The sequence below is a fragment of the Lepeophtheirus salmonis genome, chromosome 10 (assembly GCF_016086655.4).
Source record: "Lepeophtheirus salmonis chromosome 10, UVic_Lsal_1.4, whole genome shotgun sequence".
Classification (NCBI taxonomy): domain Eukaryota; kingdom Metazoa; phylum Arthropoda; class Copepoda; order Siphonostomatoida; family Caligidae; genus Lepeophtheirus; species Lepeophtheirus salmonis.
Window position 1 is genome coordinate 1,334,972 of NC_052140.2, and position 26,625 is coordinate 1,361,596.

General features: G+C 30.8%; 3 protein-coding genes and 1 long non-coding RNA gene across 6 annotated transcripts; 2 read left to right on the plus strand and 2 right to left on the minus strand.

Moving 5' to 3' along the window:
* Positions 1 to 413: 413 nt before the first annotated feature.
* Positions 414 to 10,311, minus strand: nonA (no on or off transient A). The gene is made up of 3 exons (XM_040720669.2): positions 9,710 to 10,311; positions 2,256 to 2,938; positions 414 to 1,650 (listed from the first exon to the last, which is right to left on the minus strand). The coding sequence occupies exons 1-3, from the start codon at positions 10,026 to 10,028 to the stop codon at positions 958 to 960; spliced, it is 1,695 nt and encodes a 564-aa protein (XP_040576603.1). The 5' UTR covers positions 10,029 to 10,311; the 3' UTR covers positions 414 to 957.
* A 215-nt stretch (positions 10,312 to 10,526) lies between these two features.
* LOC139906478 (uncharacterized) lies at positions 10,527 to 14,874 on the plus strand. Its single transcript, XR_011782024.1, has 2 exons — positions 10,527 to 14,134; positions 14,205 to 14,874. It is a non-coding gene; the product is annotated as an uncharacterized lncRNA (long non-coding RNA).
* A 1,637-nt stretch (positions 14,875 to 16,511) lies between these two features.
* Ltn1 (E3 ubiquitin-protein ligase listerin) lies at positions 16,512 to 23,053 on the plus strand. Its single transcript, XM_040720121.2, has 15 exons — positions 16,512 to 16,697; positions 16,939 to 17,269; positions 17,324 to 17,561; positions 17,628 to 17,805; positions 17,887 to 18,381; positions 18,441 to 19,248; positions 19,319 to 19,570; positions 19,640 to 20,343; positions 20,407 to 20,618; positions 20,674 to 20,869; positions 20,938 to 21,335; positions 21,395 to 21,830; positions 21,892 to 22,032; positions 22,424 to 22,612; positions 22,680 to 23,053. The coding sequence occupies exons 1-15, from the start codon at positions 16,653 to 16,655 to the stop codon at positions 22,911 to 22,913; spliced, it is 4,857 nt and encodes a 1,618-aa protein (XP_040576055.1). The 5' UTR covers positions 16,512 to 16,652; the 3' UTR covers positions 22,914 to 23,053.
* Positions 22,904 to 26,142, minus strand: LOC121125032 (DNA-binding protein SMUBP-2). 3 transcript variants are annotated; one of them, XM_040720122.2, is made up of 7 exons: positions 25,804 to 26,142; positions 25,322 to 25,439; positions 25,140 to 25,261; positions 24,353 to 25,075; positions 24,035 to 24,292; positions 23,467 to 23,916; positions 22,904 to 23,416 (listed from the first exon to the last, which is right to left on the minus strand). In XM_040720122.2, exons 1-7 carry the CDS (start codon positions 25,954 to 25,956, stop codon positions 23,078 to 23,080), a joined length of 2,163 nt encoding a protein of 720 aa, XP_040576056.1. In that variant the 5' UTR covers positions 25,957 to 26,142; the 3' UTR covers positions 22,904 to 23,077. The 3 variants fall into 3 exon arrangements, with proteins under 3 accessions (XP_040576056.1, XP_040576058.1, XP_040576057.1); XM_040720124.2 differs by having other exon boundaries at positions 24,449 to 25,075; positions 25,804 to 26,084; XM_040720123.2 differs by having other exon boundaries at positions 25,630 to 26,084.
* Positions 26,143 to 26,625: the final 483 nt, after the last annotated feature.

The following is a 26,625-nucleotide window of genomic DNA, read 5'->3' on the forward strand; positions in this document are numbered from 1 at the left end:
ATATTGAGTTCTTTATTTTTTGTTCAAGATTGTTTTTATGTTGACACATCACATGTGTAATAACAAAACCGTTATTACGCATATTTGTATTGTATTTCAAAACCCCGAAGACATATTTAATGAGCAATACCCATAGAGAGCGTATAATGAATAGAGAGTCATTATTGTTTGTGATGTCATTTCAATGTTATCAATCATAAATAAAATATATGAGTCAATTTCCAGTGTGCATTTAGAATAAAGACTTCATTATTAATGGAAATTATCAACGGATAAATAAATCAAGAAAGCATGAGGATGATAAACTGTGTTTGATTGTCTTGCGACCAATCTAATAATCGGGATTGCAGACAAAGAGGAATTTTTCTTTCAAGAATAGTTAAATAAGGATCAAAGAAAACTCAATAATCGCCTTTTAGTGTTTTTTTGTTCTTTTAATATAGAAAGAAAAATATATACATAGATATATATATATTGTACAAAATGAGTAATTTGTTGGTTGTTGTTGTTTTTTTGTTTGTTTTTTTGTAAATAAAAGATTAACATAACATATTACTAACAATATTCAGTTAAAATGATTCGGGAATTGCATAAGAACATATACATTAATATTATATTATTATTTTATCAAAACTCAATCAGGTTAGATAGCCAACCTGATTATTGGGACTAAATAAATTTGGTATAATCATCATACATTGTAAACTAATCAAGAGACAAGAAGTAGAGGTGTGTTTATACATCATTTAATGTAAATGTAAAATAATAGTTCTGAAACATCTTAAGTTCAATACTGTTGTTGTTGATAAGTCTTTCATTGTATCAGAACAATAAACTAAAGGGGGAGAATCAGCCTACACATATCCTTATTTAAAAAAGTATAAAGTATGTAGGTAGTAGTACGCAGCATTCTTCAATATATATAGATATTGCAAATGTATTTTAATTTGTCGTTATTTAAAATCTACGTCTTTTATTTCCTGGTCCACCGCCGCCCATTTCATTACCCCATCCCCCGTTGCCGCCGTTACGTCGATTTCCAGGGAAATTATCAAAATTATTTTGGAATCCCCCGCCATCGCCGCCACTATTGTTAAAGCCTCCAAAGCCTTGATTCCGAAAGTTTCCTGAAGGAGGAGAATCGAAATTGCCCATGTTGTTCATTTTGTTATTACCACCATGTTCATCCCAGTTGGAATTATTGTTCCCTCGACCATTATCAATACTAATATTTGCTTCTTGCTGATCCAAAATACTGTTCAATTCCTGTGCTTGCATAAATAATGAGTTCTCTTGTTGCCTTTGTCGCATAACGTTATCCTGCTCCTGAATTCTATTCATCATGGACGTTTCGTCATTGTTCCTTCTTTCATGCTCTTGTCTCATCATTTCGGACATATGACGTTCTCTTTCTTCCCACTGATTTTTTTGTAGATCCCGATCAGCTTCTCGTCTGCGAAGCTGTTCGCGTAATTGCTCTGTTTCATGTTCATAGCGTGCAAATTCCATTTGAGCCAAAAGTTTATCTTCTTCCAACTTCATTTCGCGTTCAAGGGATTCAATTTTCTGTCTCTTCATGTCATGTAGTGACTTCCATTTCTGGCCATAGGCATGCTCAAAACTCCCTTCACCAGCAAAACGAGGTACGGTCTAACATTTATATATAAAAATTGAAATAAGTTCTCCAAATAGTATGATTTAATAATTCAATTATTGTAATGCGCATGGGAGCGTCGTCAAAAGTAAATAAGTGTTTTTGCTTTCATGGCTGTTAGAGATACAACACTTATAGAGATAGTATTTATATCGAGTGCTATATATAATTAAGCTCAACTAATAAAAAATAATGCTTATAAATATCTAGATATGTAAGTAATTGCTGCTATAATGATTCAATAATTCAATTACTGGCAAACCCCACATGGAGGTAAATAAGACCCATCTATTTCAAAATGTGAATGTCATTTAACATTTAGTTATTTTGACTTAATTAATAGATACTGAAATCTTTGAAAATGTGAAAAGATGCAGGAAATATGAGCAATAAATAGGGTTGTAAAAAAATTAATAATATATATCAAAGGAAACACAAATCACAGCGAGTTGAAATATCATACTCTCATGATACTTTGAGTCACTGGATATTCATTCCACGTGAATGATAATAATGCCCTATTGATTTTTATGAAAAAAAGAAAGAATGACGCTCCCACTCAGCAAAACTAACTAGTCACAACTCTAAACTCATAAATTACCTCTCTCTCAAATTGATATTCTTGGTTTCTTTTAAAAAGAGATTTTTCTTGCAACCCATCTTCGTCTTCCGTTTCCTCAATGAGCTCTACAATAACAGGCCGGAGGGAGGAAGTTAAGAAGAAGCAGCCTTCAGAACACCTTTTGACTGCTTCAAGAGCAGAAGGCTTTCTCTCAAACTCAACAAACCCCTCTCCTTTGCTCCTTCCTCGATCATCTACAAGAACGAGGCATCTTTCTATTTCTCCAAAAATTGAGAAAGACTTATACAGCAACTCATTCGACACCCAAGGGCCAAGGTTTGATACCTTGATTGCTGCTTGATGCGGAGCAAAACGCACCTTTAAGGAACGTCCGTTATTACTAACTTGTCCATCTAACTCTTTTTTAGCTTTTTCAGCTTCAGCACGAGTGGAAAAGCGTAAGAAGGCAAAGTTTTTTTCAGGATTACAAAATATTTGACCAACTTCGCCATATTCACTAACGAGCTCTTTCAATTTATCTTCATTCATATCAGAAGACAAATTACCGATATAGAGTCGAGTTCGACCGCTAAATTTTTTTTCCTCAAGAACAAGAGGTTCAAGATCCATAAGACTTTGTGATTGTAAGACTTGAAGTCGCTCAAAAATACGATCAAATCCCCCTCGACCTCCTCGGCCACCTCCAGGGCCACCTCGACCACCTAAAATTATTGTTCAAATATTTTTGCTTTAATACCAAATAGTTTAAAATAATTATTAAGAAGTGTACAGATCTAAGAGGTCTATTTTCATCAAAAAACAAACTTGTCAATACTACAAAGAGCTATTAATATTATTTTTTTATATTTAAAAAAAAAAAAAAAAACTCACGAAATGATATTTATGATTATTAATCACATCAAAACATCTTTTTTTTTTCTGTTCCTAATTCAGCAAGAATTTGATAGAAAAGGGAATTCATACTTTAAAAATCCATTAATAATATCATTTAGCAACAAAAACTTTGTACTTAACATAATAAGAACTACAGATCTATAAAACATGAAAGATTTTTATGCGTATTTTTCAACGTCAGAGAAATTATTTTAAAGAAATAATACCAAATATATTATTAGTGTAAGATTCGAGTTATAACGGTCAAGTAGAGTTCGAGCTTTTGAGCATTTAAAATTTAGATAAAATTGAAGTACAACTATTAACTATGGCAGTCAAAAAACCATACGCTAATTGAAGTAAAGAAAAAGTATCCCCCTTAAATATGACAACGAAATCTAGAAATTTTGATCACTCGAGTTCGAATTTAGTCGAGTTTTTCAAATAATATTTATGGAGAGTTCAAAGTAATTTTCAAAAAATTGGTAACAAAGTAAAGTTATTTTCGAGTTTGAGTAATACTCAACTCCAACACTACATATTATGCATTAAGTTTCAAAAGTTAATACAAGCAAAAAAACTAAGATAATATCTTTTTTAATAGATCTTTTTTTTACTTGAAATTCCACTCACTCCCAATCCAAGAAAATAAATTTTACAATCAATTATAAGTAATTAATTCAAAAAAATATATATATATAGAATTTCTCCAACTTTTTGATATTTATCAATAAAAAGTTATACTAAGAATTAACATAAATTAAGTCGTACCAAGTCACTCAAAGATCAAATCTTTAAAACATTCCTAGAAAAATGATATACTTTTTTAGAATATATAAAGGGGATCAAAAATTATAGGCTCTTTGTTTCTTGAAATGTTATGTATATATGAAAATAGACTAAAGAGATCAATTATAGAGCATTAAGATTTTAATTTTAAATATAGTAAAAATAGAGGATTAATAATAACATTAAAAAGGTAATGATGATTCAAACAACATACGTTGTTGGACGACGAAGCATACACAAGAATTATATATTTTCTAATAATGTATGTATTATACTATTTTATACTAATGTCACTGAACTAATTAATTCATTACTTCCATTTTCAATTTCATGTTACGGATCAAAGAAGAACGTTACAAATAAAAAGTAAAAATAAAAGCAAGTAAAAATTATAATGGTTCTAAAGAGTGCAACAATATACTTTGACATTATTCCTATAAGTGAATTTAATTTGTATTTCATCAGTAACTCGAGCAAAAAATTATTTCTAGGGTTAGGTAAATATAAATTATATAACCTGGCTATATACCCTCTAAAAATCCTACAAAATGATTTTTAGCTATGTAGCAGACATTTTTTTCTTCCACTTTAAATATATAAAAATAATACATACTTTAACAAAATATTTTTTTGTATGATAAGATTATCAAAATTTAAGTATTTCAGTTCCCTCGATTACTTTTATAGAACTGTATAAGTAATCATTTCAATTTTTAAATAAATAAAAAGATCATTCGAATTTTTTATGGTTTTAAATAAAGAGATGAAGTGTTCAATTAAAGTTGAGTTCTGAAATTTTTTCTTACAGGTGACATTTATTAAACTAAAGTGTTCTAAAATGAAGTATGAAAGTTGTAGACAACTGATTCCCAACTGGGACTCTGCAATGCATCGTCTAGGGATCCACGAAAGTTATCAAGTAATGTATTTTCCAAAAAAAAAATAGTATTAAAAAAGGTTTAACAAAAAAAAATCACAATTATTCGGCCAAAATTAGATGCTCCCTCAATAAAATAAATTACGCCATGGAGCTGAAAATGACATCGGTGATGAAAAGGTTGGGAATCACTCTAATTTAATTTACTTTAAAAAAATATTGGTTGGGTTTCCAAAAATTACCATTTTGTTTTTCAGTGGATAAAAAATAAGACAATCAGCAGAGAAGTTAAAAAAATCCAAACATATCTGTCTGAATTACTCGTGAGCCTAAATGATTTTATAGTTGGTATGCCAATGATTAGGGTCACTTTAATTCAGTGGTTCTCAAAAAAATGTAAATTTTAAACGTACCTATAAGCTAAAGGCAATCTAAAACTGACTAATAACTCAATTTAATATCGTTTAAATTATTTATTTAACCATCTATGATATCCATCGAACATTATTTGTGGATTGTCAAAAAAAAACAAGCTAGAATGTTTCTCAAAATTGAGTGTGGACTACAATTATATTCATTGAAAAACAATATTCATCAATTCCTATGAATAAATTATTTTTATCTACCCTTCGAATGTGCCGTAAATTGTACTGAAAGTAGATAAAATTGATCGCCACAATAAAAGAGTGAGAAATTGATAGATTTTATTTTAAAAGGCCATACAAGGGAAAAAATTAAATTGTTTAAATCAAATAAAGGTTCTAAACTAGAGTTAAAATTATTGGGTATCTTAACTCATCTCACAAATTTGAATAAAAAACCTATGACTGACAAAAGAATGTCTATCAAATATTGAGCTGTATGAAGTAAAAAAATAAATTAAGACTTTTGTTCAAGATTGTTTTCATTTTGAAGCACCACACTCTACTTATGAAAAACACAGGTCAACATGGCAAAGTAGGCAGTTTGAGAACCACTGTTTTTAAACTTATCATTTCTTTTAAAATGTTTGTTACTTCATGAGTTATAAAGCAGAAATTAAGAACCTAACAATATCAATTATTTTTTTTTTAGAACAATGAAACAGTATTCTAAATTCGTGATTCCTGAAAATAACATGCAAATAATTTGAAAATAATAATTAAAAAAATCGATGACGTTTCATCGAAAGTCCAGTGACTTCATTGTTAGTATTGATTTTTCCCTTTTCAATGAATTTGAAAATTTGATTCAAATCTTAGAAAATGATATTATTTAATTATAATTTAATGCAAACAAAATCATCCATAGACCATATTTAACTATAGCACAATGGTATCTCAGAACTCGTGTCCACAATTTGCTCTGTAATTGTGGTCAAAAACATATTTGTTTACGAATGGAAACCATTAAGAACTAGAATAGACACTTAGAGAAAATAAAAAGTGAACATTGTTCGACTTGGGACTTGAATGCGGAGTTGTAGTGCAAGTAAAGAAAAACCACAGAATTTGTCTCGAAGTCGATCATTATAAGACGATCAAAAATTGTATATGTATATATAAAAGTGACGATTTGTATCCATTTTTTATTAAGTGAACAATAACTGTATATAAACAATTAATTCATTTAATACTGAAAAATATTATCGGTAGAGAGACTGGGGACAGTTGCAAGACTTATTTTTAAAACAATTACTTAGAGCTGGCTTGACATGGGTACGCCCAAATTTAACTCAACATACAAAAATATATCTACAAAATATTGTAGGAATATATTTAGAGACTAAGAATTATACATATTAAAAGTTCACTGATAAGTATTATGAACCGGAGAAATTTACTCTCATAACCCTCATCAGAGTCCCTGTCCTGACTATTACACATGTTTGATGTGAAGTGTAAATATATTAAATAATATAGAAGAATAAACAATATAAAGAAAATTGCAATACTTTTTACTGAGCGTTACAATATCCCAAATGTATCCTCAATTAAAATAAAATTATATCAACTGATTGCAATAATTTAAATCATCACCTTACAGAAAAAATAATCAAAAACTGACTGTCTCATTACAAAATGAATAATTACTGCTTTAACCCCTTAAAGTAGACAAAAGTTAAGGATTTTTTTTCATCTATTAGCACGATATTATATAATTGTAATGTACATTTTGTTACTATTTTTTTAAAGATCTTCAAGAAAAAGGAATTGTTGCAACTGTCCCCGGTCTTCCCCTAGATATTTCTACAGGAAATCATTATCAAACCTTTTATGACTTTATGTGAAATTATGTGAAAATTCAATACTAAGTTCATTCAATATATTTCGATGCTTCAGTGGAACTGAAATCTTAACAACGGTGTACCTAAATAGAGCAATGATAAAATATATATGATGAAACAAGTAATGTAAATAACATTTTTTTATTGAATGTTGATCAATACTTTCAATGGTAAATAAAATATAGAATAATAAGGTTAAAAATATATTCCCCCTCGATCTCTCGAAAATGAAAAATAAAAAAATACAAGGGGATCATTCTCCCCTAGATTTAATTAACTTAGATCATGCAAATCGACAAGAAGAAGAACAAAGGAAGGAAGTCGCATAATTTGAAATGTACTTCCTTTTTGGTATTTTCTAACTATTTCTAATATAAGATATTCAACAAGCAAAAGAAATAACTTATACTTGGATAAAATAATTATAAAAATGCATTTCAAAATATTTTTTATCAGTCTCAGGGATCTAATTAAAAAATGACAATAGTGTAAGCCCTTACATAACGCAATTTATCCTTGCTTGATTTTTCTTAAAAATTTACAGAATGAGAAAAAAAGTTGTTTATACTAAAAAAATATCGTTTTCATTTCATTGATATATTATTGCTGCGAACGCTGTTTGGAACACATAATCATAGTAACAGCATTATGCAAGGGGTTCTTGTGTATATCAAGAGGGTAAAATTTAGATAATTACTTCTTCTTTTTTAACAAATAACCATATTGTTATCAAAGAAATTATATCTTCAAATAACCATCACTGAATAACCTAGATGATTCCTGCATCTATCAATGGCATTTAAGTTTAAGAAGGGATGCGATTTATTAGGTCATCTAGCAACAAGAGATCACAATCAATCTAAAATCAGTCAATGATACACACATACATGTATAATAAAGAAAATTTAAAATGATAAAATGTGTCGATTCCTATTTTCATTGCGAGAAAATAATAAAAATAAGAGAAGGTAATAAGAAAATACTTTTTCTTAATAATGAAACACACTCATGGCATACGACAAATATTTTTCTATATGAGGGTGAGATATTCTATATATGTGCATACTTCTGAAATAAACAAAACTAAAAAAAACACTAGTAGTATGTAAAATTGGTAGCATAAAACATGTGATAAAAACTGACTTTGTTTTCGAATTAAATCTCAAAGCCAGTGTTTCTAAACAACTGAATAGCCGCGCAATCCAAATCAAAGATAGCATACCAAAAATGTTCATTATCTTTAACATTACATTTAATACCATAAAAGACTCATTTCAACCTTGATAAAATAAAATAAAAACAAGGCAAATGCCATTTTAAAATAACTCTAGATAAACTTAGTTATCGGATGATACCCACAGATATTATTTAGAACTTGACTTTTTCTGAATCTAATATTGTAAGGTATGTTAAACGATTAAAAAAATAGATTTGAAGGCAATAATTAACGTTATTTAATGTAACTTTTTTCTCCTGATTTCAGTGATGTCAATATTTCTTATATTTATTTGACAGCGACGGAGTAATTGGAATTTGTCGATAGAAAATTCTTACTTTCTTTTTTCCGCCTCTTTAATTCATTAGTATGATTTTTTGTCATACAATATCGCATAAATGGTTAGTGTCAGTTAATGAAATTTCGTCAAATGATAGTTGAAACATTTTAGTACGTGAGAAAATTTAAAAAAATAAAATACGTGAAAAAATAATAATAATATTTCAATCTTGAAATTTATATAAAAAAAACTTCCCTCTCCTTCAAGAAGAACGAATATGTGAAGCCACCTCTATGTTGTTAACATACCTAAATATTGCACATTAACATAGTTTGGATAACCATAAAAATGGGTCGCAGCATATTAAGCATGGAGAAATGTGGGATTAAGTGCAAGAGCCGTTGAGATCTCCTGTTTTAAGTCATCATTGGATCCCATTTCAAAGGATTTTAGATGGAGAAATACAATTATTTGTTCTTATAACAAGATCAAATGAATGAAATATGAATGTCGTATAAATGGGACCAAAAAAGCATTTATGAAAATGAGGAATTGAAGAAGTGATTGAATGGTGGGTGGACATGAAAAAAAAAGGAAGAAAGAAAGAAGCGATGCCCCCAACCGAAATAGAGAGCTTTCAATGACCTCAATAATTGCATCAAAATTGAGAGAGGCAGCATCATGGGGGCTCAAAGTTGATTATTTTACTACACAAAATGGACAAATGTCCAATAAATCCCTATGAAATGTCTAAATGTGTACAATTAATTTTGTTTAGAAAATATCTTATTCCATCCATTGTACATGTTAATTTGTATGTACAATATGGAAATAAGAGTGTACAAGGATGTAAAGACATTTTTGAATAGATTTAGGGGTCAGATATATAATAAAACTAGGCCATAGTGGGATAGAATTTAAATTTTGTGAGAGTGAAATGCTTATATGTGTTGGTCCCACTTTGACATCCAATGGTTGACTCTTTTGAAAAATATGAATGACAAGTGTATTTTAATTCTTATACATGTTGGTTGTTTCTGACATTTGGTGAAAAGACTGAATGGGGAGGAACAGACACACAGAGAGAGAGAGAGAGAGACTGATTCAATGACGCCACTCGTCGTCACTTACAACAAAGACACGGCGCAGAAGGAGTAAAAAGTGTAATTACCTCTCATGAGTTGTCTTGGAGAGTCCATTCCCTCATCATCATGGTGCATCCCACCTCCTCCGCCCCCTCGATCGCCTCCGCGACCTCTTCCACGCCCGCCTCGGAACCCACCATCACCTCGACCTCCCCGAAAGCCGCCATCCCTGCCGCCATCGCCTCTTCCACGATTAAATCCACGGCCACCCCTTCCGCGTCCACCACGTCCAGAGTTGTTACTATTATTACCATTGGAGTTGTTGCTAGGGTGCCCATCCGCTTTCTTCGGAGGATCGGGCTCGGAAGAGAGTGCTTTTTTATTGTTTGAGTCGCTGTCCGTCATGATGATGTTGTTAATGAATATTGAATAGGAAGAAGAATGACTCTGAATGGAAAATAATGGCGTCGCCTTTTGACTTACTCAATTTGATCCTCCCCTTTCCTCACCTCCCAGTTCCACACCACCTAGCTAGCTAGAAAAACAGAGAAACAAGAAAGGAAAAAGATGGATACACCCTGCCACGTCAGCCTACATACACAAAACAGCCAGCAATGAAATAGAAAATCCATTTTTAAAGGGAAAGGGGAAAAAAAAAATCCTACATAGCTAGATAGAAAGGCAAGCTAAGAGAAATAATATTGAATGGTTTAAAAAACCAAGGTACTAATTAAGATCAATGGGCAATAATTTTAAATAATGTCCAATCACGCCTGGCAGGTGCTGAATTTTATTTATTGTTCTCATTAAAGTCATGATCCAATTGCATGATGTAGTTATTTTATTAGTTATTACTACAAGATAGCATTAACATTATTACCTACTTTTATATTGTTATTTATTAGTTATCACTTATGAGATTACTGTCCTAGGTAATATCGTCAAAGCGATCCCCTATCCTAATGTTCGATCCTCTCTTTCATTTTACTGGAGAGTGCGAATGGTAATTATAGAAATGATATTTTAATTTCGTATAACTATATATTTTAACGAAAAATACATTTATATTTTTAAATCGACTCGTGACTTTGAAAAAACCCGATATTTGACATTAAAGCATATCTCTAAGTATGTATCTTGCTCAAATCATATTCACCATATGATTTTGGGACCTGTTTTTCCTTTTGTAGTAAAGTTAAAATACCGAGTATATGTCCGTCAGCACAAAAGCAAGCTAGAATGATTTTTCTCAAAATTGAGTATGAGTTACAAATTTTGTATTCTTTGACGAATATATCTGAATTTCACTCATTAAATTATTCTTATTAATCCTGAACTTGAAGTAGTCAAACTTGATCGTACCAATAAAAGAATGATAAATTCATAGGCTTTATGTATTTGAAGGGGACTTATTGTTGCCAAATTATGTCTCTTAAATCAAATAAAGGTTCTAAGTTATAGCTAAAATTCTTGTATATCCTAACCCATCCCATAAATTTGAATACAAGGCCTATAATTGACTCAAATATGTCTATGAAATATTGGGCTGTGTGCATATTATATCAAGTAAAGAAAATAAATTCGGATTATCTCCTATTCTTGATTTTTGTTCAATATTGTTTTTATGTTGACCTAATCCATATTTATCACATCTTCAAATTAACTTCAAAATGAAGAAATTAACTTAACTTAGCTTTTCAGCATATGAATTGATTTTCTGTTTTTCTTTTTGTAGCCTTCTTTTCGACACAATCTAATTATAATATAATTTTATAACGAAAATAATTTTAACTAATTACTTATTAGTTGAAATAAGATTTTAAGTGTGTTTACTATTTATATATGATACGATTCTCTCCTTTTTTGATAAATGAAATTTGATAAGAAAATAACACATTATGGCTATGGGCAATATTGAAGAGAAATGAAATGCAGGGATATGCTCTTAAAAATACTTTTTAAATATATTAATGTTATGATGTACAATAATACATAATTTGATTAACTTTCCATGTACATAATATATTTATAAGTCTGTTTTTGATGTTATTACAAATGGAATCCAAAACGGTCGAACAGATCAGTCTAAAATTTAGCAAAGTAGACATATAAAATAACCAAACATTTCCTTATGATATTTTTTGGGCCTCTGAGGTAATTAATTTTACGAAACAAAAAACCCCTTTCCCTTAATTCTCCTTTTCTCTATATCGCCCCTCTTCTCGATCTGTCTCTTTCAACATCCGGCCTCTATTTAAACCTTTACACCCTTCTTACTCTGGCTCTTCTCTTTTACCTTCATTCTTTGTTTCTATTCAACCCAACAGCACTAGCACTAGTGATGAAAATCCTGTGAAGAATGTGCATGTTACAAAAAAGAAAACGAAAATCAACATGGTAACCCTGTCAATTTGAAGAATGTTTTGGAGGAGAGAAAGAATAATGCTCATGACGTTTCATAAGATCAGCTACAATCAGCTGTGACAAAGGAAGAAGGAGAAAAGGAAATAAACACGGACATTTGCTAGAATTACTCCAATGTCGATCCATAATTCAACAAGGACTTACAATTATCCTAACAACAAATCCTCAGGGTTACACTTCGTTTTTTATGACCACACACGAATGTTTAATCAGGTTTTTAATATAAATTATTATAAAAACATGATTGAATCTATTTATGAAATGAAGTTCACTAATTAAATAATAATGACAACTGCTAAGGAAAAGAAAATTCATTATTCAGATTACTAATTCTACAAAAACAGGCCAGCTAAAAAAATCCCCGGATTTACATCACTGACAGTGATATGCTAATGTATGATAATTGATAATATTAAAGAATGTTCTTAGAAAACATCTTTTTTAATTAATTATTATTAAACCATTAGGTAGAAGGATTATAATTGTACTATATCTTTACAATAAATGTACACAAGGCGGGTGCTACGGGAGACAGGTGACCGCCAATGGAGTATTAGAATATGGGGTAATGAATGTCAGTTGCAATTATTTACAGAGTGAAATACAACAATTGAAATGAACGCCCTTTCAAGAAATAAAATATGTCCTTTTCTATAAAAATGACTCGATATAAATATTATTTTTCATAAGAAAAAGTCATTAAACTAAATATAGACACAGTTTAGGAAAACAGACCCACAAAAAACCTTTTCCCAAAAAATATAATGAAACAAAAGCTGCCTTTTTTATCCCAAAAAAGTCCCATTTTAGAGTCGGAAAAAATGAAATATCAGTCGGAAAGTTTGAAAAAAACAATCAAACAATATTATATAAATAAAAAAAATACCACCAGCCCTGAATGTACATTGTTAGAGGCTTTGATTCAAATGATATGAAACCCCGCTATGTTAAAAAAAAAGAAACCGAAAATTAACCTGGTCATCCTCACTATTTGAAGAATGTTTGGGAAGAAAGCAGCTTAGCTAGCTTAATTTTTATTAATACACGAATATATTCTAGTTTATAGCTGGAAAGGTAGAAATAATAACAAAATACTGCCTCTGGCGGACAAAAAAAATAATTCTGACCAATTCTTTTTCACCGGTTCATTATTTTCGTCCTCGTTTTGTAACTTGGTTTAAAGCTTTAATATACATTGCTGTATACAATATGTAAGGGTGATAATTTTGGTAAGAATAGAAAAGCGTGCGAGGAGAAGAGAAGAAATACTTATGGCATCATTGATTAAATAATATACATCTTCTTCTATCAATCAAGAACGTTATCATTCTCGCCTTTATTATTCAATATTAATATAATATTAGATGCTGATAGTCAATAGAGAACTGAATAAAATGCCTAAAATAACGTCGCCTTCTGTCTGGATTTATGAAAATGGAGGCCCAGGAATTTGGAAAATACTTACCGGATGAGAAACAGATGGTTTGTCGGATTTGTCGATATAAATGTGTTTAGTCCCCTGTCTAGAATTACACGCCACTCATTATCCTCATCTCATATCATGAGCATGGATATTCATCTAAAAAATCAAGTTAATGATGAATACATCAAGTCAGACTTTAACTCTGATCTCACAAAGATGCTTATTGCATGTAATATAACCTTATCCATTGCTAATCATCTACGTTCAAAAAATTTATGGAGAAATACACGGGTAAACCTATCCCTTCCCGAGGAACCATCATTAAATTAATGGAGGATGTTGGTACTGATGTCATTTATAGAAATACATATAAAAATGTTTTGAGTTATCCACACCAAATAACGATCAAGTTATCAGTAAAAAGTATTTACTAATATCGAAATGGAACTCTGAATTTTGTACTATCTCACAGTAAGTATTCAATTTTTTTTAAATCTAACCATAAAAAATGATTAGATTTTAGCTAAACATATCAAGAATTATATGTACACAACTCATTAAATGGCAAAAACAACGGCTTAAATGGTCACAACAACGGAAGTAGTAGCTTTGGCTGGTTTGCAACTAGTATGTCTGAGACTACTTACTTCGCTTTAAGACTTGGGTATGATAATTAGGTTTTCCAATATTACATAGTCAATAAATATTACTTTTTTATCACTTATGGTGTTCAGAAAACTCATAAAAGGCAAAAACAACTGTTTAAATGGTCACAACAACGAGGGTAGTTACATTGGGTGTTGCATTATAATTAACAATTGTGTATATCCTTCATGATAATAGTATGTTGTTATATAAGCATAAATAACGGGGAAAATATCTTTGTTGATGCTCTTAATAAGGAGTAATATCGTCGGACATTACTACATAATTAGCTTTTGCTCTAAATCTTTAAGATGGATTTATTTCTAACATTTTTTTTATTAGTATATTTATTGTCTAATTTTATGATTTTGACATTTACTTTATTATTAATAATTAGTTAGATCTCATCGGTAGAGATATATCTATCCTGTGCACAATTGTATATAACAACTTCCACATGAAGAAGAGGGGTGATAATCGTTTTGATTAAACTCCACGTCTCGCTTGTGTTTTGTAACCTAAAGTGATGACATATTTAACTGGATTCCGGTGTCAGAACAAGAAAATATTATTTGGATCAATCTATAATTTCAATATTCTGTATTTATAATTTATTGTTATTAGTTATATGATTCCAATTGTTTAATTTTGTATATTTAACATGAATGTATGATGCTATATTTTGTATTATGTAGATTATATTTAATTAAAGCCTTCTTTTTTAAACCTGGAACTTCAAATATATTTCGAAATACTCTACTTTGTCGCTTCATTAGCTATTATTCTGAGAATAAGGTTCATAATGAATTACAATTTCATGGAGTTTGACGTTTTCAAATCTACTATAACGGATAAAAACCGTCGAAGTCAATTATACGTAGTATATCTTCATTAAAATTTTTTCCAATAAATACTTTCGTTATACCCTCAAAAATCCTAATAAAGCAGGCAGATGATAATCACATCAGTATTTTAAGCAATGATATCATATGTCTTTCCCCGCCCCCCTTCTCCTTGCACGCGTTTTTCTCTACAATATTACCAACTTTAACAATATGTATATTAAAATAAAAGAAACCAAAAATAAATGTGGTAAATCCGACAATTTTCTAGGAATGTTTAGGGAGAGAGCAGCTTAGTTATCATTATTACTTAATTCTTGAGGAGAAAACATATAAGTAGGGTTGTAAATACTAAGCATTTTCGGCATATTAAAAAAAAGAAACCAAAGATTAACATGGTAACCATGATAACTTAACAAACGTTAGAGAGAAATGCAGCTAGTTTCCATAAAGTATAATTAAATTAGCTGTAAGATGAAGGAAATTAACACAAGTTCTATTCTTTATCAAGGAAGGACATAGGCAGGAATTACTCAATTTTCAATCGACAATTCTACTCCAGGTATAATAGGAACATAGACTTATAACACCCCAATAAATTATCAGCGTTATCTTTTTAACTTATCAATACACCCTCTAGTGAGTACACTTTATACTTAGATGTTTTCTCCCCAAGAATGAAAAAAAAATAATATTATTGATAACAACTAAAAAATTCTTAGGATTTACTGGGATTCTTTTATTATTCCCAGGGTTTTATAAATTTAAATATAAGTATAAAGTGTAACTACAAGTGTGTGTGGTGCTCAGGAACGACGGAGAGTAACGCTGAGGAGTAGTAGGTGTAAGCCCCTATGGAGCTCAGATTATAACTGAGGATCGACAATATAATAATTCCAGCCTTTTCCCTTGCTAGTTACGTAGTGAGAATTGTGTTTATTTAATTCATCTCACAGCTGCTCTGAGCTAATTTAATCTAACGTCATGCCACCCAAGCAGCTCTTTTCTCAGACATTCTTCAAAATTGTCAGGGTTACCATTTTCAATTTCTTTTTATTTACATACAGAAAGGGCCTACGATTTACAACCCTATATTATATGTATGGAGTCTGTCAACGCAAAAACCATGTTCGATAGTTTTTCCCAAATGGGAATCCAGAATAGGTACATGTTTATTCTTTAACTAATAATTTTCTTCCCTATCTATTTTTATATCTTAACATTTGGAGGTACTGTAAATTAAACATAATGATAATGGTTGTAAAATAATTCCGCAATATCGGAGCTAAACAAAGTATCACAATTTAAATAAAAGTTATGAACTATAGCAAACATTCTTTGGTATTTCAATCCATCCCAGAAATTTGAATATGATGTACATAAGTGCTCGTAATATGAAAATGATTAAGGAAATATTGGTCTGTCTGTTTTATTAAGTAAATAATTTAATAAAAAGTAATTTTTTGTTCAAGATTGATTTTGTTTTGACGTACTAATTTTATATATTTATTGTTGCTCAAATATTATACAGCTGATTTATGATGACGTCATTTTAAAAACAATACTGAATATAAATAAAAACAGAACGTGCAGAGATTGAGTGTATTATTTTTTGATAAACAGATACATTAACATTTCATGTTTGATAAAATACTACCTTAATAACTAGACCATCATATTATTCTAATTGTTGAAATGGGTGGTGGGAGGAAAAAAGATCGAACTAAGGGAAGCACAAAGGTAATGATTCTAGTATTTTGAGTGGGATATGAAAATAGTTTACTTGGTTTTTCAGTAGTGTTTTGATCATTTCTGATGCTGGCATCGAAATTGTAATTCATGCTTTAATTATTGCGTATTGGGATATGGGTTTATGCGGGCAATAGATTGTAAAAGTCTTGCAAGATTCTATATAAATAATAAATATATATTCTATTCAAATAACGAGTATTAATACTACTTTATCTTTCGAATCATTTAGCCATCTAGCAGCGCTAGAAGCGCTGAACTCTTGGAAAATTCCTCTGGATTAATAGGTTTTGGAGAAAATAATAATTCCAGTAGTTCAATTCTAGAATCTTTTGTGTTTGGGGAGGATGTGCCGAGCGAATTCAGAGTTGTTTTTAAAAAAATGACAAAAAAAGATGAAGTGACTCGTCTTAAAGCTGTAGGAGAATTCAATGAGCTTATGGAAGAAACTGGAACGGTCCATGTCACAAAAATTATCCCTTATTGGCCCAGAATGTACTCCAAAATTGCTAATGATCACGATAGACGTATACGAACAGCCGCTCAACAAGCACATTTAAATGGTGATGCTCTTATTGAATAAAACTTTTTTTATATTTCATATTTGTATTTTGCAGTTGTTAAACACGCTGGCAGAGAAATTGCTCCTCAGTTAAAATCCTTAGCGTCTACTTGGTTCATTTCCTGCTCGGATCCCCATGCGCCCGCTGCATCTCTTGCATTTAAATCCTTTTCAGTTGCATTCCCTACAGATAAAAAGCTGACTGATGCTATAAGATTTTGTTTGACGGAAATTATTATGGTTTTAGATGAAAATCTTTTAAATTCCTCCATTCAATCTTTTAAAGATGTCAAGTGAGATCGATTTATTTCAGTTCTTAGTCTCTAATGGATTATATATAACTCACATTTATTCTACAGTTTAAGCGCCGAAGAATCAGAAAATAAATACTTTCGAGTTGTTTCATCCTCTTTGTTGGCTTATGCATCCCTTTTGGACTATATCAATGTTGAATTTTTCCAGAAAATTAAACCTAATCAGGATAGAATTTTAGAATCCATCAAATTTTGGAAATATTCAAAAAATAAAAATACGATGGTAATAAGATCTTTCAGAGCTTTATGAACAATATTTGCATATGTTTCTATGATAACCTATGGCCATTTTTTTATTATACAGATTAGATCTTCATGGTTTAAACTTATTTGTAAGATGGGAGAAAAAACTTCAGAGTTGTCAATTTTCCAAGAGTTCGAGTACAATAAATTGATAGATATTACATTTACAAATTTACAAGAGACAGATCCAATTATCGCTCCAATCATATGGGATTGCTGCTTGTATATTATGTTAAACCATGCAAACTGGAAGGATTCTGTAAACGTATCTTCAACCGTGTTACCAAACCTATTGCAATGTTTTGAGAATGGATGTTCAGGAAATGGCGTCGACATTTATCCAAAGTTGTTACCCTTCCTAAGTTGTCTCTTAAAAGAAGAGATACCAACTGGAAGTGTACTGAAAGAGATCTTGTGCTCCTTGAGACATCCTTATGCATCCTTGAAGAAAAAGCAATTAAATGCATTGATGAAATCCTATTTTGAGTTATCTCGATATTTTGAAAAAATATCACAGAAAAAGGACATTGACGCTAAAAATTTAGTTGTAGAGGATGTAAGTTATTTTTAAGCATGATATTTCATTTCAAATTTATATAAATCATTATTTTATAGGTATTTATATGGTTTGAAATGATATTAATTGATGAGGAAGTTGACTCTATTTCATCAGATTTTTTTACTAACTTTTTGGGCTCTTATCTTTTATATAATCAATCTTCAAGCTATTGGATCAAAGTGTCTGAAATGATTAAAAAAGCTTTAAGCAATAATAGATTCACAGCTTTAAAAACAGTAATGGAGGCATTCCTGGGAATTCAGAGTTCTAAAAACAATAATAAAAGAATTACTTTCAGTCAAACTTCAAAGGAAGTTTCCAGTGGTCCAGCAATGAGATTTGATTCTTCAGAAGTCAATAAATTAGGATCAGAGATTTGTCGGTATTGTCTATTTGAAAATAATTGGGATAATGGAGCTCGTGAGCTCGTTACTTTTATAATTTGTTCATTTGGAATGGAAAATAACTTTTTTGAATATCTTATGAAAGGCTATGAAGTTTGTCCAGGTCGTTCTGGAGTCTTTAATTTCATTAAAAAACTTTCTCTTATGAATAAAACGCAAATCACGGCCGATTTTATAGTATTTGCCTCTACCTTTTTATCACAACCAGAAGAAATACTGGAGTTCCACTCTTCGATTATTTGTTATGAATCACAAGAAGAGAAAGAATGGTTTTCATTACTAATGCTCAGCATGACCCATATTTCTGATGAGCAAATAAGGCCTTCTCTCTTCAAAATGGATTTATTTGAGAAAATTTTTATTTCATCTATTCAGTGGACTATAGAGTCTATAATTAATAGAACTCAAAGAAACTGCGAAAATATTTGGTCAATGATAAAAGAAGTCTGTTTTAAATTCGGTACGTTTCTTTGATTTTATTCTTATGTACGAAGTTTTCCCATTTTCCCCCATACTTTTTTAAACTACAGGGAAACATATGTCAGAAGATTTACTTGGAAATATTGTGACGAAGTTTCTTAAATATATTGATGCACTATATCAAAGCCAAGCCAAGGATCAAGATATTTCTCAGAAAGGATCTGCTCTTGTTTTTGTGAGTAGTATCCTTGAAACAGTGGTTCTTGTAGAGGATGGAGAAGTTTTTAATCAATTGGAAGTTTATAAAGAATTACTGTTATCGCTACTTCGAATCATTTGTAATAAGAATTCCATTCTTTCAGGTACGTATGCGATTTGAGGTTGAGCTATGTTTATACTTTGTTAATTAATATATTTTTATACCAATGTAGATGATGTTCATAAAAAAGTGATGAGTTCATGGGAAGTCATTTTTAAAAACTTTTTAAATAAGGAGTCCTCTAATACCTTTGTTGTTGATGCTTTTTTGGAAGATGTGTGTAAAAGTATCAAAGATTTCTTACTCAACTTGGGGGAAATAACTCATCTCACTGAGGTTGCAATGTTAATTTTATCCCATATTACTCAGACGCAAAGGGTCAGAGTAATAAATAAAATTGCTTATATTGATACAAAACATGTATCAAATGATTTCCCTTCCAAGGAATTGCTTTTTGAAAGAAAAATATTCCCTGTAAAAGTATTGGAAATGGATTTTATTGATTTTGAAAATGAACATTCGGGAAGAAAATGTTATTTAGAATTTTTTCGGGGACTGAGTGAGGAAATGTGCTCAATTGTTGGAAGTGGATGTATTGATGAAGAATTTGTTTACAATTTGGCTCATTTGATACATTATGAGCGTTCTCTTATGTTCGATGATCAGGGGCCATCTTGTGAAAAAACTCATTGGAAGAACATTTTTAATGCATTATCCAACACTGAACAATTAAAACTTTTTAATTATATTATGGAAATGTCTCGAACTAAAGGAGGTGTTTGGTCATTGGTACTTGATACAGTTAATGAGTATTCTGACCACTCCTTTATTCTTACATTTGAGAAATCAAATCAAATAGATTTAAATCATAGAGAAGTAAGTGAGAATAATATCTTAATTTTGGATGCATAAAATTAATTTTCTTTCATTAATATTTAGATACTTTCTCAACTGTTGACTAAAGATAAGCTCAGAGAAATATGCTCAGAGCTCTCTGAAAATATATCAAATCTGGAGGTTAAGAATATCATTGATGATATTGTATTGGCGTCTCGTTTAATTTCATCAGTAGATGAATTCAAAAAGTTTGCTGATATTTGTTTCGATGCGATTAAAGTTAAAAGAGATGAGGTTGATTTCCTATTTTCCTGGTAATATTTCGTTTAATTTTGAAGGATATCCTTATTATTTTTGTTTCCCCCATAGCGATATCTCGGAGATGAATTGGAATCAAATGCTCCCAACTCTTGCCGTTATGGAATTTTTTGATAGCTATTTAGAAGTAGTAGAATCTCGCTCTTATTCTATTGATCCGGAACGTTGGGTATTCCTTCTATGTTTTACAAGTTCATGGATTCAAACTATTGATGAGAGTAGGAACTGTTTTAGCACTAAAGTTGAGGTAAAGTAACAATTACATAAATTGTAAATAATTAAAGCTTTTATATATAATTTATTTTGTTTAAATAGGTCCAACGGTTTGCTTTACCTCTTTTTAGACTTTTAGAAAAGATTGGAATGGCCATGAATAAATTATCTGACGAGGTTGATTACAAAAATCTAAAGGAGGAATGGAAAGAATTTTTTGCGGGTGGGATGTATGACATATTACTTCGATTGTTTGTAACGATATCCTACGATGAGATTCATCACGAAGTCACAAATGCGCTTAATTGTGCCCTAAAACATATTCCATTAGAGATACTGCACGAAGGAGCCGGACTACCTCCTAAATTTTGTGAAGAGGATGTAGAATCTGCTAATGAACATCTTCCTGACAATTACATTTTTCTTTTAAATCATCTTGGGCCTCTCGTACTGTCTTCCAACGCCAGTATTCAAATGACTGCAGCTCATTTATTGCTTAGGTAATTATTATGGTGATTTGGTCATAGTTACTACTATATTTTGTCATTGACTTTTCCAGATTGATGAGTAAGATTTCGGAGTTAGAGTCTGCCAAAAATGAAAGAGAGGACGCAAAAAAACTTCCTCATAGAATCATTTACCTACTTAACTACACGGAACCCATTGTAAAAAATATTTTTGAAGGATTTCAATTTGGAGAAACTGTAACAATCAACGATGCTGTAGATAAAACTGTGACTACTTATTTAAGGGCATATCTCCATACTTGTCGATTAGTTTTACAATTAATATCATCAGCTAATCAAGAACTACGCCCTTCTTGGACTGAATTTATTCGTGAAAGAAACTTTTTGGATTCCCTGGTTCCTGTTTTATTCAGCCTTATGAGAATAGATGAACCTGCCCCCCGCGAATATTCAGAGTTTTATTTTATAGAAATTCACAATATTGCCTTTCACATTTATCATGATCTCTTGAAATGTCTACCTGCTATGGTAAGTGATTAATGTGTATTCTTTCATTGTTTAATGAATCTGATCATTGTTATTTGCACAGTTCCGACAATGGTGGAATTTGACAGACAATCGTATATCGGGGATTATAGAAAAGTTTACTATTAACTCCATTTCCCCATTATTATGGGAAGAGGAGTCTCAAAATATCATCTCATCTAAAACTACATTTAAAAATATGACTGTGAGTATTCTTCTAATTTAAAAACAGTTTTATTTATTGGAATTATAAGTAATTTGTTTGATCCTGAACTACCTAAAAAAATGCGTATTTCTTATACATCGAGTATCTATAAATGCAGTTATCCATTTTTAAAATGGGAAAAGCCACGGATGCTAATATTCTATACATAATTGGTGAGGGGGTTTTAGAGGTTGAGTACCAGAGGGACTTTCCTCTGACCTTTCGCCTAATAGTAATACGATGCCTTATTTCAATGTGGAGCCTGATAGGGGGGGGGATATATCTACTAATTGTAGATGTGAATATTTTATTAATAAGGCGGATAATCCGTAGATATGAATATTCGATGCTGCATCACCAGTGCATATATAGGTATTTAATATTTTTTAAGGTTGGTGTGAGGACCTCAGTCAGAGAAGTTGTAGCCGTATATTCGTTGGATGAAGGAAGTATGGACTTGATAATATCCTTGCCTAATAATTTTCCATTAGGGACTGTTAAAGTCGATAGGAATCAAAGAATTGGAGTTGGTCATAATCAGTGGAGAAATTGGATGTTACAACTAACAACTTTCTTGCAGGTATCTTGTACATTATAAGAGACATACTCGTACATTATTATATTCATAATTGGTTTTATATTTATAGCATCAAAATGGTTCAATTTTGGAAGGTTTAATTATATGGAAAAATAATGTGGACAAAAGATTCGAAGGAGTTGAAGAGTGCTGTATTTGTTTTTATATTCTTCATGGTGCTAATCACCAATTACCCAAACTGTCTTGCCGTACTTGTAAGAAAAAGTTTCATTCTGCGTGTTTGTACAAATGGTTTTCTACGAGTAATAATTCAACTTGTCCAATGTGCAGAAATTTGTTTTAAGTTTCACTATTGTTTATGTATGTAAAATTCATGATATACTATTATTATACATTTGATTAATTAATTTTCACAATTGTTGTTAAGCATCACATAATATGTAATAATCAGGGAAAAAATTATATTTTTAACGCATTGCTTAAGTCCTGTAGTTATTTTATTTTTCTTCAAAATATTGTATCTGACCCCACAATCAGCTCATTATCCGAACAAAAATCAACCAAGTCTTTAAGAGCAGGATCATGACATAGCGTTTCAGAGTCTCCGACAATAATGACGCAGCGTCTGGCTCGTGTCACTGAGACATTAATCCTCCGTGTTTCTCTAAGAAAACCGATTTCGCCATAGGGATTAGATCGAACAAAACTTATAATTATCATTTCTTTTTCCTTTCCTTGAAAACTATCCACGGTATAAATACTTATGTCTCGAAGATGATCGCTTTTCCATATCAATGACCTCAAAACAGATACTTGAGACCAATAGGGGCTTATAATCCCCATGTCCTAAAAATAATTAATGTATCTAAGGCTTTTTGCAATCGATAAACACTTACCTTAGGGGACACTCCTAGTTCAATGTATTTGTTAACAATAATCTCCACTAAAAAAGCTTCATTTAAATTAACAATGGATTTGTCGGCATCCGTCATAAACTCAGAGCCCTCGTCTTGTTCTTCGTGATAACCTTGACCTTTTGTATCAATGAACACGAAGGGACGATTCAGTTCTGAATTCTGATGTGGTATAAGATCTTGTAATGTAATGTTAGCTACCGTACTTGACGTACGGAGTTTGTTATAGTAAATATATCTTGAGCTCCATTCGCTAATAATTTGGTTTGAACGATACTGTATAGACAAAAATGAGACGCAGTTTGGCAGCAATTTTGTTAACTTTTCCATCGCAGAGATTTCATATCCCTCAAGAGCACTATCAGGATTAAAAGTAATTGGAGGTAACTGACAATGATCCCCACATAAGATTATTCTTGGAGCCCGTAATATCTGCATATAATAACATTAATTTTAAAAAAAATGCCACAAATGAAAAAAGAATCCATCTCCGTGATTCCCTAAATCTGGCAATTTCATTTTGAGAGTCACGAGAATAAATGAATCTTACATGTAATAAAGAATTTCCTTGTGATACAAAACCCGCCTCATCAATACAAACCAAATCAAAGTTATACTTTTTATAAGTATCAAGAGAAGTGGAAGCTATGGTTGTGACGAAAATGGAGGATTCCTTTTTTGCTCTTTCAATCAATATTTTGTGTTTTTTAAAAAGCTTGGATATTTCTTTTTTAAACAATAAAATATTTGAATCTATATTTTGCCAATTTCCATCAATTACCGTTTTCCATGCATGATTGACAATTTCCTAAAAAAGTATACAATATATCATTATAAAAATATGTAAGAACATTAATAAACATTTTACTATATCGTCATCCGAGTTTGAATTTTCATAAATTTCTTCTGGAAGAAATCTATTGACAAATGTATTCGTCAGTCTCTGCTTTTTAGCCTCTCTCACCAACACATCCTTCCGATTAAAGTATTTCGTTCTCAACAGAGGAGGAAGGTTTATTATTTGAGAATAAATAGACATGGTGAGTGCATCACAAGCGGCGTGTGAGGGTGCTAGGGCGAGTACCCTTTCATCATTAGCAACAGCTGATATGACTATGGATGCAAGTGAAGTTGTTTTCCCTGTTCCTGGAGGACCATGAATCAGATGTAAAGGTGGACATTTGGAAGCATGATTCAATGTTTCAAGTTTTGAATCATCCAAATAGTCACTCAACTCCAAGGTATTATTGTGGTTTTTTGTACTTTTAAGTTCAAAATCCGTAAGTGAATCATCGTCACTCAGACTTGATACAATATGAATGCCATTATTAGTTCCTTGTCGCAATTCCTTCCATCTACGAATTTTTTTAAGCCTTTGAATAGATGATTTGAATAAGTATTTTTCAGAGCGCTTTGTAAGAAATACAAAGGTTGAATGTTTTGATGATAAAGATCGAATTGTTTGAATGAAATTTGGGTTAGTAGCATCGAAAGAGGAAATATTTAATATTATATTTTCGTCAAAAATATCTTCAATGATAGCATTGAATGCTGAAGCCGGATCGGTTGATGATAATTTTTCAAAGGAATACTGGAATGTTTAAAATGATCATATTTTTGGTATACAAGTTACAAAACAGATATAAATGATCTACTTGATTTTTGGTTGAACCTTTGGGATCCAGATTGAGGGTGACCAATTTTCCTTTTCGAAATACTCTTTTAAAATCAAAATTATTAGTTTCCAATTTGACTAAATGTATCTGAACACTTCCATCTAGTAGAAAGGGGGGGAACATAAGTTAAGAGATCAAGCAATAAATACATTAATACTCACCTTGCGTAATGGAAACCGGAGTTTTCGGACAAATGAGTAGTCCAAACAATGCTAAACCCCGAACTTCCAATTCAGTTCGAGTTAGACTTTGCTTAACTTTCTCTTCCAGACCAAGTTTCTAAAAAGAGTGGAGTGAGGGAATATATTCAACATCTGTGGCGTGCCAACATAAAAACAATCTTGAACAAAAATCAAGAAAGGGAGAAAATCCCAATTTATTTTTTATATATTTGAGTCAATTATAGGCGTACTATTCAAATTACTGGAATGAGTAAAGATATCCAAGAATTTTAGCTAGTGTTTAGGACCTTTATTTGATATAAGAGACTTATTTTGGCTCCGATATGACCCCTTTCAACCATAAAAATTAAAATCCTTCCATTTCTCATTCTTTATTATTGTGATGATCAATTTTCAGAAAAATCATTCTAGCTTGCTTTTGTGTTGACAGGCCACATCTGTTAATTGTTAAATGAAGCAACTTCAATCATTTCCAATTGAGTCATTCGAATGTTATAGTCCACATAGTCTTGTACTCGTGTAAAATGAGATTCAGCTACGGAGGTACTAGATGAGTACTGATTTCCAAAAGATCTTGGGAATCTAATCCATCGAAGGAGGGATCTTCTATACATTTTGATGCTAGTTAGAAGTTTCAAGTACTTTTTTAGTTTTTTGCATACATCAAATTAACAAACGGAATTTGTCAACCCCAATGCAACTTCAAATCAAGTCAAATGTGGAATTGAATGTTTATTATTATATATTATCATATAACATGTAATTCTTGTTTATTCTTCAAGGCGACATCTCTTGAGATTCTATGAAAATAGAGTTGGGTTTTTCTAAATTATATAAATAAATATAATATGCTGTATATTATAAATTAATACATACAATTAATCAAATTAATTACCATGATTCTGGGAAAAAATCACAATTCAATTTAAACTATTAACTAGGACACTTCATCTTAAAGCCATTTTACCTAATGGATATATTGAATTCATATATAAATAAATGAGGTTTATATGTCTTTATTGCATATTTTTGATTGAAATTGATGTTCCTTTTGATTTTTTTAAATCAAAATATGTACATATTATTTATTACTATAAAAAGCATTAAATGGTTGTATTCTGTTGCAATAAAGTTGAAATTTCAATTTATAGTATTGAAATCTTACTATGTAATAAGATAGATCAGAGAACAAATAAATCAAACAAGACAACGATTAGAATGGGGAATGTGCTTATCATTCGATATGATGGATAATTCATATTGGAAAAAACTCATGGATTAAC

Coding starts and splice junctions, on each gene's coding strand:
- nonA (XM_040720669.2), bottom strand. CDS start 10,028: ATGACGGACAGCGACTCAAACAATAAAAAAGCACTCTCTTCCGAGCCC. Junction 2,939..9,709: donor TCCAAGACAACTCATGAGAG/GTAATTACACTT, acceptor CAATAATTTTAG/GTGGTCGAGGTGGCCCTGGA. Junction 1,651..2,255: donor AATATCAATTTGAGAGAGAG/GTAATTTATGAG, acceptor TATAAATGTTAG/ACCGTACCTCGTTTTGCTGG.
- Ltn1 (XM_040720121.2), top strand. CDS start 16,653: ATGGGTGGTGGGAGGAAAAAAGATCGAACTAAGGGAAGCACAAAG. Junction 17,270..17,323: donor TCAACAAGCACATTTAAATG/GTGATGCTCTTA, acceptor TGTATTTTGCAG/TTGTTAAACACGCTGGCAGA. Junction 18,382..18,440: donor AAAATTTAGTTGTAGAGGAT/GTAAGTTATTTT, acceptor ATTATTTTATAG/GTATTTATATGGTTTGAAAT.
- LOC121125032 (XM_040720122.2), bottom strand. CDS start 25,956: ATGTATAGAAGATCCCTCCTTCGATGGATTAGATTCCCAAGATCTTTT. Junction 25,440..25,803: donor CTCAATTGGAAATGATTGAA/GTTGCTTCATTT, acceptor CACTCTTTTTAG/AAACTTGGTCTGGAAGAGAA. Junction 24,293..24,352: donor CAAACTCGGATGACGATATA/GTAAAATGTTTA, acceptor ATACTTTTTTAG/GAAATTGTCAATCATGCATG.